The sequence below is a fragment of the Oncorhynchus keta genome, chromosome 10, assembly GCF_023373465.1.
Source record: "Oncorhynchus keta strain PuntledgeMale-10-30-2019 chromosome 10, Oket_V2, whole genome shotgun sequence".
Classification (NCBI taxonomy): Eukaryota; Metazoa; Chordata; class Actinopteri; order Salmoniformes; family Salmonidae; genus Oncorhynchus; species Oncorhynchus keta.
In genome coordinates, this window is record NC_068430.1 from 65,482,922 (window position 1) to 65,495,584 (window position 12,663).

Sequence of the window (12,663 nt, forward strand, 5' to 3'; positions counted from 1 at the left end):
CATCTCAAATGTTGCATATTTTGTATCTTAGACCATTTTTCATATCGTCTGAGATTTTTGTGTTGTGCCTGCCATCGGTTGAGGCAAAACATGCTCTTGAATACAGGGGCAGGTGTAATTTCAATCCATCGAAAAGACCTATCCCTTCAGAACACTGCAATTTAGCTTATTTTTCATTTAAAAAAAATTACAACCCCAAAGATGCCCATTATTCCACCCACTGAATGTCAACTTAAATGGTCATGTCTATTCTATTTATATTTTTAGGATTTCAATAGGTTTCCTATGGAAGATTGACAGTATAATTTAAAACAGATATTCCCATTCTCTGGTGTGGACCTCCAACCATCTTTGTGTTCCCATTTGAAAGTAGAAATGTCTGTTATTCCCATGTTAGTACATTTGTCAGCCAAAACATAACACCCACCCTGTATTCAAGAGCATGTTGTCTCATCACAACCTGATGCAAAACAGGGTCTAAGCTATGCGAATGTGTAATTGACATTAAAGGTTAAAAAACATTCAATTTTTTTTAACAATTCTCTAGAAATTCTAAAAGTTTTACAACCCTGTTTTGTAAGCTTTTAAATTATCACTCAACTGTTTATTTTCCAGTGATGAAGACATGGATGGGGTACGCAAAAGGTCAACTTTGATCACCTTTATCTCATGAATGTTTTGGCGTTCAGGTCCAACAACTCACTTTCTGACCACTTCTACAATGGGAAAATATTTATGGAATGTTTCATTCAAATCAAAAAGGGTATTGTCAAAAAGTGATTGAATTCAAAGGTATTTGCCCAGAAATATTTGCTTTGTTTATGCAGTCTGGGGTGTAAATTGAGATTGAACATGTTGGATGTTGAGTGTTTTTTTATATACACTGCTCTATATACACACTTAAACAACACAATGTAACTCCAAGTCAATCACACTTCTGTGAAATCAAACTGTCCACTTAGGAAGCAACACTGATTGACAATAAATTTCACATGCTGTTGTGCAAATGGAAAAGACAACAGGTGGAAATTATAACCAATTAGCAAGACACCCCCAATAAAGGAGTGGTTCTGCAGGTGGTGACCACAGACCACTTCTCAATTCCTATGATTCCTGGCTGATGTTTTGAATGCTGGTGGTGCTTTCACTCTAGTGATAGCATGAGACGGAGTCTACAACCCACACAAGTGGCTCAGGTAGTGCAGCTCATCCAGGATGGCACATCAATGCGAGCTGTGGCAAGAAGGTTTGCTGTGTCTGTCAGCGTAGTGTCCAGAGCATGGGAGGCACTACCAGGAGACAGGCCAGTACATCAGGAGATGTGGAGGAGGCTGTAGGAGGGCAACAACGCAGCAGCAGGATCGCTACCTCCGCCTTTGTGCAAGGAGGAGCACTGCCAGAGCCCTGCAAAATGACCTCCAGCAGGCCACAAATGTGCTTGTCTGCTCAAACGGTCAGAAACAGACTCTATGAGGGTCCGACGTCCACAGGTTGGGGTTGTACTTACAGCCCAACACCGTGCAGGATGTTTGGCATTTGCCAGAGAACACCAAGATTGGCAAATTCGCCACTGAGCACATGTGACAGTCTGGAGACGCCGTGGAGAACGTTCTGCTGCCTGCAACATCCTCCAGCATGACCGGTTTGGCGGTGGGTCAGTCATGGTGTGGGGTGGCATTTCTTTCTCCATGTGCTCGCCAGAGGTAGCCTGACTGCCATTAGGTACCGAGATGAGATCCTCAGACCCCTTGTGAGACCATATGCTGGTGCGGTTAGCCCTGGGTTCCTCCTAATGCAAGACTATGCTCGACCTCATGTGGCCAGAGTGTGTCAGCAGTTCCTGCAAGAGGAAGGCATTGAGGCTATGGACTGGCCCTCCCGTTCCCCAGACCTGAATCCAATTGAGCACATCTGGGACATCATGTCTCGCTCCATCCACCAACGCCACGTTGCACCACAGACTGTCCAGGAGTTGGCGGATGCTTTAGTCCAGGTCTGGGAGGAGATCCCTCAGAAGACCATCCGCCACCTCACCAGGAGCATGCCCAGGCGTTGTAGGGAGGTCATACAGGCACGTGGAGGCCACACACCGTTTTGTAATGTCCTTAAAACAAGTCATCAAAGTTGGATCAGCCTGTAGTGTGGTTTTCCACTTTAATTTTGAGTGTGACTCCAAATCCAGACCTCCCATGGGTTGATACATTTGATTTCCATTGATAATTTTTGTGATTTTGTTGTCAGCACATTCAACAATGTAAAGAAAAAAAGTATTTAATAAGAATATTTCATTCATTCAGATCTAGGATGTTATTTTAGTGTTCCCTTTACTTCTTTGAGCAGTATATGTCTGTTTTGTGTTGAGGTATGTTGTTGGGTGTGAGGAATTGTTTGTTGTATTTGGCCTACCGCTTCATGTGATGTTTAGTGCTGTTGAGAGCATTTGTTGATGCAGTAGCCTGTTTTGATGGGCGAACACCAAACACCGTGTTTACTCCTGCCATAGTGCTGACTGTACACCTCTGAGAGCCTCTGTTCTAGACCAGAGAGAGAGACAGAACTCAGCATGATGATAGTGGACACGGCTCAATGGTTGCAACCCAAATAGCACCCTATTGCCTATATAGTGCACTACCTTAGCACTTTAGGGAATATGTTGCCATTTGGGACACATCCAACAGCCCTGGCAGTGTTATTAGGCAGTCTGGTACCATGCTGACTGGAGCTACCAAGAATGGGGGGTGCAGCTATTGCCAATTTTCTAAGCCCCTAGTTAGCCTGGTTTGCTTGTCACCTCACACCCCAACCTGAATACCGGTCCCATTTTAGCAGGGTAAGCTCTAGCCCTTATTACAGTTATATGACAACGCCCTTTTTTTCACCTTAACCAGGTAGGCTCGTTGAGAACAAGTTCTCATTTGCAACTGCGACCTGGCCAAGATAAGCATAGCAGTTCAACACATACAACAACAGAGTTACAGATGGAATAAACAAAACATAGTCAATAAGACCAGTAGAAAAAAAGTCTATATACAGTGAGTGCAAATGAGGTAAGATAGGGGAATTAAGGCAATAAATAGGCCATGGTGGCGAAGTAAGTACAATATAGCAATTAAACACTGGAATGATAGCAATTAAACACTGGAATGGTAGATGTGCAGAAGATGAATGTGCAAGTAGAGATACTGGGGTGCAAAGGAAATACAGTATGGGCATGAGGTAGTTGTCTCGGCTACAGGGGTGTTTCTCAACCTCCAGTCTGTGGCCTCAAAAAGGAAAAGCCATAGCTTGCGAGTCCCTGGTATGAAAGGATTTCAAAACACTGGTTTTAGAGGACCTAAGCTGAACCCAAAGCCCTTTTAGAGGACGGGGACATCTTGCTCCATAATAACTGATGATTGAGCTTCGAACCCTGCCAACCTTGAGTAAAACATTTGTAAAAAAGCTTGTTCTTTCTCACTCGCGCTCTTACTTAGCTTTTAGTGAGTGCTTTTACATGTGTGTTTTCAGTCTGAGCCATCTTGACTAAGTGGTGGATTTGTGCCCGGTGGTGGCCTCTCATTGCCCCAACGCAACTTCCCTCCTTTTTCTCGCTCTCTCTCCTCTCGCTCTCTCTCCTCTCGCTCTCTCTCCTCTCGCTCTCTCTCCTCTCGCTCTCTCTCCTCTCGCTCTCTCTCCTCTCGCTCTCTCTCCTCTCGCTCTCTCTCCTCTCGCTCTCTCTCCTCTCGCTCTCTCTCCTCTCGCTCTCTCTCCTCTCGCTCTCTCTCCTCTCACTCTCTCTCCTTCCTCTCACCTCTCGCTCTCTCTCCTTCCTCTCACCTCTCGCTCTCTCTCCTTCCTCTCTCCTCTCGCTCTCTCTCCTTCCTCTCCTCTTGCTCTCTCTCCTTCCTCTCTCCTCTCCATCCTCTCTTCTCTTGCTCTCTCTCCATCCTCTCTTCTCTTGCTCTCTCTCCATCCTCTCTTCTCTTGCTCTCTCTCCTTCCTCTCTTCTCTTGCTCTCTCTCCTTCCTCTCTCCTCTCCATCCTCTCTCCTCTCCATCCTCTCTTCTCTTGCTCTCTCTCCTTCCTCTCTTCTCTTGCTCTCTCTCCTTCCTCTCTCCTTTCGCTCTCTCAAGACTGCAGACTCCAGCTGGGCCAGGATAAGAATCTGCCCATTCAGCACAAAATGAAATAAATAATGGTGTCTAGAGCAGCCAGGAAGAAGTAGACAAAATTAGTTCCTTTATTACAACACATGGCACACACTTGGCCTAGAATTAGCAAAGACGCTGTCATAATGTACAAGTCTCTTGACTGTACTGAGTGCAGTGTCACTTAGGTGGGCTGAAGCATTAACCTTGACTCCCACACCTCTCCAAACTGATCGGGGACCTGTCGATACATGTCCTCTCATGTCCCCTTGCTGCTTACGTAGCCCTGCCAATTAGGTCCAGGATCAGTAATCAAACCATTATGAAACCAATGCAGGCCCATTGTGTGCCAAGGACCTTACATTGTGTAACAGCTGCCTTCAGCAGCACAATAAATCGAGGGCTGTGTCTGAAATGATACCCTATTCCCTACATTATGCACTACTTTTGACCAGGGCCCATAGGGTGCCATTTTGGTCGTGACCTAGGTGGTATGTGTTTATGAGCAGAATTCTACTGCTATATTGTGCCTGGGGTGCCATTAATGGGCCTATTATTACTGGGCCTATTATTACTGGGCCTATTATTTTGCAACCTAGATAAAGAACGATGTGTTGTGTAATGCTGGAATGTGTGCCAGCTGCTGAGACAATTGGATACGAGTCAACGATAGAACCAGAGTGCGGGTCAGGGAGTTTAATAGACCTGAAGGGTGTTTTGTCTCTCGCTGTCTATCTTCTCTGTCCTAAACTGTCATGCCCACCTTTATCTCTTTCTCTCTTACTCACTTTTTTGAGATATGAAAACAGCTGACAAAATAGATTTTGGGAACTAGAATATCCATCTATTAAATGTCATTGTTGGCTATAATATCAAGTTTATTAACATGGAATGTGAAGGCGTTTGCGTTGTTTCAACAAATGAGTCCCACACTAATAACCCTTTCTCTTTCCGTCTCTCGCAGGCCTACGAGAGGCGATTCCCCACGTGTCACCTGATTCCCATGTTTGTGGACAGCGAGGTGTTGGAGGAAACTGAGAGCGAGGACGGATCCATACACCAGGTCCAGCGCCGCTGCAAACTGGACGTGGACGCCCCTCGTCTCCTCAAACGGGTACGGCCAACCTATCGCTAACTTCTCTCTTGAGTCTTGTCAGTCAATCAATCAAATGTATTTTTATCAACCATTGTCAGTCAATGTGAGTCAATCAATCAATCAACCAATCCAATGTGTTTATAAAGCCCTTTTTGCATGTCAGGGGCTGTCAAAGTGCTTTACAGTAACACAGTCTAGACCCCAAAGGCCAAGCAGAAAGCCATATGAGTGTTTGAGTATTGTTTAAAGTTTCCGCTCAATGTTTCCAGACTTCTGTGAAATATGACCTATAATTACTTCAAATATGAGTGAAATAGTTTTCCTTCCAGAAATGTTAATTTGTTATGTTATAAAGTATATTTTCTGTGTTGGAATGGTGTTGGCTTACCCCAAACAAAGAGTGGTGTTGATGTATACCGGTCATGAAAAATAGTGATGTGAGTAGATGGCTGATTGGCCAGCTCATCCTCCTCAAGAAGATGATCACTTCTATGAGGAAATAGCTAGCATTTTTTTACGGTTTATTTGAGATACAAGTTTGAGGTGTTTTTCTCCAATTCATGCTTTGGCCACAAGTACGAGAATTAGACGAGTCGGCAACATTATTTGGATACGGGTTAACAGAATATTCATTTTAAGTGAGATTTTCAGGGGGCAGTTGAAATAAAGTTGCATTTGAAACATCTGTAGCTTATATTCTAAGCGAAGCTGACATGACAAATAAATAAATAAAAATACCTTAGGTAACACGCAAATCAGGCATCGGCCATTTTGTAATCAGTGTGTCCGTTTTTCCTTTTTGACCATTTAGTTTGCTGCAACTGGTTTCATGGGTGTTCTTTGTGTGCAGATTGCGGGGGTGGACTATGTGTACTTCAGCCAGGAGAACACTCTGAACAAGAGAGAGAGGACGCTCCACATAGAGTCCCACAACGAGACCTTCTCCAACAGAGTCATCATCCACGAACTCTGCAGCTACTCGGTGTGTTACACACACACACATCTTAAAATGTACCTTTGGTTAGTATGGTTATATAAGCTACCTGTCCATTCGCTAACACACATTCAAGCCTTGGCTTTATTTTGTCAAACGCATGCACACACACTCGCACTCAATCACACACTCACAAAGCCCTGTTAAACCACTTTGAAGCCAGCTGTCGGCAGCACACCTGTTTATTCACAATGTCTCTTCAAATGGACGGATCAAGTTGTGTTCCAACCAGCTCCTGATATGAAGCTACCCACATGCCACTTCAGTCTTAGTTTTCTATCACCTTACCTCACACGACACTGACACGCACACAGCCCTGTAAAAGCAAGTTGTCGACGGCACACTTGTCTGAAAGACCTTCCCTACAATGCAATCACAATGCAGAGAAAGCTGTGTTCCGACCAGCCTCTCATGTGCTGCTTCCTTCCCACTGAATAATTCAGACCTCCCATTGTTCCCTGCAGCACTCCGCCTCAACGCACTCGCACACTGGTCTGGAGTCAGTTCTTTCACACCGCCCAGGCCTACTGCAGTGTGTTGCGGCACTCCCTCTGACCTCAGTGCTACTCTCACCAGACTCCCGTGGTGAATGAATGCGCTCTGAGTTAATGAGGTCATTGCGCTAGCATCTAACGAGGCTCGCGGGCCTATTTTAGGTCCGTTATGCAGCTTTCCTTATGGGAAGAACCGTTACAGTTAGCTAGCGGAAGCTAACAGGGCTAGGTAGCTCCATTAGACAGCTAAAGTTGGCTAAAGCTGACATATTTTGGTAGCCAGAGATAACATATATCCAACGCCCGAGCTAGCCGAAGAGCTACATAGTAAAATAAGCTCTTTCAGAAGTTGTCACGGAGGGATCACTGTATGACGTGCCTCGGTTTGCCTAGCGGTGTCTGACATTCAACACTCTCACTCCCAGTCCTATCTAACACACTCCACTCGCTGACATTCGACAAAATCTATTTTGATACAGTCTCGGGCTGTGTGTGAATGTGCTGTCTGTGCTTGATACCGGCACAAAATTCCCTCCTATCAATATTTGTTGGCATATAACGACACAACCTGTCAGTATTGGTATAATGCCAGTGGGCAGTGTCATCGGTACGCACTCCCACACATAGCTGAGGATGTGTAGCTTGTAGTGTGCGTCAGTGCTCGGCCCAGTCATATTGGTGTATGTGGTTGCCACGGTAACACTTGTATATTCTCTTTTGTGTGCGCGCGCGCAGGCCCACCCTGAGAATGAGGACTGGACATGTTTCGAACAGTCGGCCAGCCTGGACATCAAATCGTTCTTTGGCTTCGAGAGCACGGTGGAGAAGATGGCCATGAAGCAGTACGCCAGCAGTATCAAGAAGGTGTGTGTGTGATCCAGATCTGATCAGGGTCATATTCATTAGACATTAACAGTAAGAATTAGACTGAAAGGTGAAAGGACTACCTGAACCTTGTCCAGTAAGAAATGTTGGTTTTCGTTTACCGTTGGTACGTTGCGCCCTAATGAATACAACCCAGATGTATGTAGAGAATTCACCAGAGGTCAAACATTCCCCTCATGCAACAAATAATTAATCCAACTAGTTTCCATTTCAACTCAATAAGTGAATTGAAATTCCAAATAACCTAATTGTATTGGGAATTTAATTTGTCTCCTGCATTGAGTAAAATGAAAAGGAACCGGCCCGACCATGGAATCCAGTGTTAATACAGCAGACATGCCATTGGGCCGTGAGTGGTGAGGTCTCTGGCTAAGTGGTTCTTATTATGTAATGTAAGCCACTTTGCTGAGCCAATGTAAACAAAGGTAAGCTACTATTCCCTATTTAGCCTCCTTCCATATTAGTAACTATCTTTTTCTCACTCTGTCGTTCGTTCTCCCCCATCTCTCTTGCTCTCCCTCCCCCTCCCTCATCTTCAGGGTAAGGAGATCATAGAGTTCTACCTAAACCAGCTAGAGGAAGAGGGGATAAGCCACGTGCCCCGCTGGACTCCCTCCCTGGATGCTCCCCCCTCCTCCTCCGTCACCACCAAACATGTCTTTGCCACCCCAAAGCTCCTCCACCTGGAGCTGCCTGTCACGCCCGCCGTCTCAATCCCCGTGTCCACTGATGCCAGTGACCATGAGATTGCCACTGCCACCAATAATGATGCCACCCAAAGTGATGCCACCAGCAACGATGCCGCTAGCCAACCTGACAACCAGACAGAGAACCAGACGGGCACACCTGATGGTTAGTACTAATGAATGATTGAGACACTGTTCAAAAGTTTCAATACACTAGGAAAATGGTAAACACTATTTTTAAGTGGCGTTTAGCTGCGTGATTGATTTTGGAGTTTGAATTGACTGACTTGAGAATTCCCTAAAGTTGTCTGTGTGTGTTGTAGACAAGTTGGATGCAGACTACATCAAGCGCTACTTGGGAGACCTGACACCTCTGCAGGAGAGCTGTCTGATCAGACTACGACAGTGGCTGCAGGAGAGCCACAAGGGCAAGGTGAGACACATCCTTACAGCTGTCAATACACACATACTAAAGCATATTATATCTTTAAAATCATACTCTGCTACTTGAGACACAAATATAGAGGCATGTGTGACATGCTCACACACACACGCTCTTACCCTGCCCCCTCTGACCCCCCCATGGAGACCCTTACCCTCACTCCCTCCTCTCCCTCCTCGCCACCTTTCCAGATCCCTAAGGACGAACACATCCTTCGTTTCCTGCGGGCCAGGGACTTTAACATGGAGAAGGCCAGGGAGATCCTGTGTCAGTCCTTAACATGGAGGAAACAGCACCAGGTGGACTATCTGTTAGAGACGTGGACCTCACCACAGGTCCTCAATGACTACTACACTGGAGGGTGGCACCACCATGATAAAGGTATGGCGTATGGACACCGAGAGAGGTGCTCAGGCATACACACACACACACACAATTAGTTGCTAATAATTGTCATGAAGTCTTGATTTGATGTAGAGGGATAGTCATATGATGTTCACAATATACAGTAGTCACTCAGAATTACTCAGACACACACGGCACAAACACTGTTGTACTCGTATTATTTACTCTTATTATTGGTTAAAAGAAAAATGTTGTGTGTGTCCGGTTTCTTGTAAATAACTTCCCAAAACGTCACTTTGTATTTCACTGTGATAGATAAAGAAGTCGAAGCCACAACTTCCTGTCATACACCATATTGGTCCAATGAAGGAATACAACTTAGAATTGACATTGCAGTTCACCAGTCCCAATTTCAAATACATATTTGTTACTTCATACTTGCCCTGGGTATTTGCATGCACTGGTTTATTGCATGTCTTCACGGCAGTCCCAAGGCATTGCGCTCATCACACAATTAAATGTATAAGAGCAGCGCGAGAGCAGCTCCGTGCTTTTCTAAGCAGCAAACAACTCTAAATGCAATCGTGTGTAAACTGTTTTGATGGCCACGATTGGAAAAAGAGCTACTGTTTTTTTCTCAATCTCAACTTGTAATTAAAGCCCGCCTCCAATTCGCCTTTCAAGTGCATAAGCTAGTCAGAGGTAGGCAGGCTATCAGCGTGTCACACACCACTTTGCAATGTGAGCGTGAGGCAGCATAATTGTTTGAAACCTGAACGTTTTACTTTACTTCAAATAATGAGGCATGTCTTACCTTGCTTCGAAGTAGCATCCATCCATAGAAATGTGGAACTAATTATTTTATATTGACTTCCTCATACCATTTATCCAGCATGATTTTATAAAAACTTCCTCATACCATTTAACCAGTATGAATTTATAAAGTCTTCCTCATACCATTTAACCAGTAGGATTTTATAAAAACTTCCCCATCCCATTTAACCAGTAGGATTTTATAAAAACTTCCCCATCCCATTTAACCAGTAGGATTTTATAAAAACTTCCCCATCCAATTTAACCAGTAGGATTTTATAAAAACTTCCCCATCCCATTTAACCAGTAGGATTTTATAAAAACTTCCCCATCCCATTTAACCAGTAGGATTTTATAGAGACTTCCCCATCCCATTTAACCAGTAGGATTTTAGAGACTTCCCCATCCCATTTAACCAGTAGCATTTTATAGAGACTTCCCCATCCCATTTAACCAGTAGCATTTTATAGAGACTTCCCCATCCCATTTAACCAGTAGGATTTTATAGAGACTTCCCCATCCCATTTAACCAGTAGCATTTTATAGAGACTTCCCCATCCCATTTAACCAGTAGCATTTTATAGACTTCCCCATCCCATTTAACCAGTAGCATTTTATAAAGACTTCCCCATCCCATTTAACCAGTAGCATTTTATAGAGACTTCCACATCCCATTTAACCAGTAGGATTTTATAGAGACTTCCACATCCCATTTAACCAGTAGGATTTTATAGAGACTTCCACATCCCATTTAACCAGTAGGATTTTATAAAAACTTCCCCATCCCATTTAACCAGTAGGATTTTATAAAAACTTCCCCATCCCATTTAACCAGTAGGATTTTATAAAAAAAACTTCCCCATCCCATTTAACCAGTAGGATTTTATAAAAAAAACTTCCCCATCCCATTTAACCAGTAGGATTTTATAAAAAAAACTTCCCCATCCCATTTAACCAGTAGGATTTTATAAAAACTTCCCCATCCCATTTAACCAGTAGGATTTTATAAAAACTTCCCCAACCCATTTAACCAGTAGGATTTTATAGAAACTTCCCCATCCCATTTAACCAGTAGGATTTTATAGAGACTTCCCCATCCCATTTAACCAGTAGGATTTTATAAAAACTTCCCCATCCCATTTAACCAGTAGGATTTTATAGAGACTTCCCCATCCCATTTAACCAGCATTTCTCACCTGTTCTATTGGTTTTCATATTAACTTTATTTTGTTGTCCAGAAGCCAAAGACCCAACCCATCCTAGTTGTTGCTATTAGATTCCCCCTCTACGTTTCTAGCAGAGATTTGAATCACTGTCATATGGAGCCACTTGCATTAGGCACACTGTTTTAGAACTGGTTTCCCACAAATTGCATTTTGGTAAATGTTTGAAAAATATGCTTTATTAGCTGCTTCATTACAGGAGTTGAATGTTCAATAATAGACTGTAATTAGCCTTTTGACTGGAAGACGGTAGACTTGCTGTTGCATGTTTCTCATAATGAAAAATGTCCATTCCTTGTATGCATGCATAATATTTTACTGTTTGGAATTGTATTTTTTGTTTGACTGGTTAACGAAGGTTAGTTAGTCTGCAGCAAACTGGACCGAAATTTGCATCCCTCAATATGCGTCTGTCTGTGTCCTTCCAGAGGGTCGTCCTCTCTATATCCTGCGTCTGGGACAGATGGACACCAAGGGGCTGGTCCGAGCCCTGGGGGAGGAGTCTCTACTCAGACACGTGAGGGGGCCTCTTTTGCTGTCAGTCACACGTGATAACTAAAGTGTGTGTGAGCATACCTACATTAAGTGTGTGTGTGTTTTTAACCCTTTAGGTTCTATCCATAAACGAGGAGGGCCTAAGGCGCTGTGAGGAGAACACCAAAGTCTTCGGCCGACCAATCAGGTACACACCCTGTTGCTATTAGGTAGTATCTCCACCACTCCCTCTGATAGGTCAAGTGGAGTTTAAGCCATATTGCATACACCTATCCAGGCTTCTCAGATCTACAGGACACAAGTTCTTGGGAGAAGGGGGACTAAACGGTAATGAGTCCTATGGTACCTCTGTTGCTAAGCTAATGTGTATCATGGGAATTGCTTTGGTGCAGTGGGGTTATTAACACAGAGTGCTGAGTGTTGGGGATGCTCTTTAAAGTTATCTCTAGGCAAGATGGAAAGAATGGACGGTTCCTCTCTGAAGGGTGTGGGTGAGAGAGAGGGAAATTGATTAAGTGACAGAAATGGAGCGAGTGAGAGGAGAAGCGGAAAAGAGAGGGGAGAGAAGAAAGAAGGTGAGAAGGGGGGGTGGGTGCTACCTGGCAGCTGTCAGGCTTATCAGATGGACGCGACTGTGGAGAGAAGCCATGCAGGAATCTCAAGTGTGCTAGAGTGGAATGCCATGGAGCTTCCCTCATGTAAGACAGGGAGCCAGAGCCCCTGATTGAGAGAGGGAAGGAATCTGTCCGTTTCCCTTTTTGACGTCATAAGGTCGTATTTGGAAATGTAATGTGTATTGTACTTGCAATCTGTGTAGAGTACTTACAATCTCTCTCTGTCTCTCTCTGTGTGTGTAGTTGTTGGACTTGTCTGGTGGACCTCGAAGGGTTAAACATGCGCCACCTGTGGCGACCGGGGGTTAAGGCCCTTCTGAGAATCATTGAGGTGGTGGAGGCCAACTACCCAGAGACCCTGGGACGTCTGCTCATACTGAGGGCTCCTAGAGTCTTCCCTGTGCTCTGGACCCTGGTGAGACACTATGAAATACTATGGCTGGAGACTC

The 12,663-nt window shown here is 44.4% G+C and overlaps 1 protein-coding gene across 7 annotated transcripts in view; it reads left to right on the forward strand.

The window, feature by feature from the left end:
- The window catches only part of LOC118389226 (SEC14-like protein 1), a 60,685-nt gene that overhangs the window by 41,659 nt on the left and 6,363 nt on the right, over nt 1–12,663 (forward strand). For 5 of the 7 annotated variants that reach the window (XM_052527619.1, XM_052527618.1, XM_052527620.1 and 2 more), the window contains 9 exons: nt 5,092–5,241; nt 6,074–6,205; nt 7,447–7,575; nt 8,136–8,448; nt 8,606–8,715; nt 8,871–9,105; nt 11,534–11,622; nt 11,717–11,787; nt 12,458–12,629. In XM_052527619.1, the coding sequence (XP_052383579.1) occupies nt 5,092–5,241; nt 6,074–6,205; nt 7,447–7,575; nt 8,136–8,448; nt 8,606–8,715; nt 8,871–9,105; nt 11,534–11,622; nt 11,717–11,787; nt 12,458–12,629 (1,401 nt within the window). The remainder of the gene's footprint in view (nt 1–5,091; nt 5,242–6,073; nt 6,206–7,446; nt 7,576–8,135; nt 8,449–8,605; nt 8,716–8,870; nt 9,106–11,533; nt 11,623–11,716; nt 11,788–12,457; nt 12,630–12,663) is intronic. The other 2 variants (XM_052527622.1, XM_052527623.1) reach the window with 1 other exon arrangement.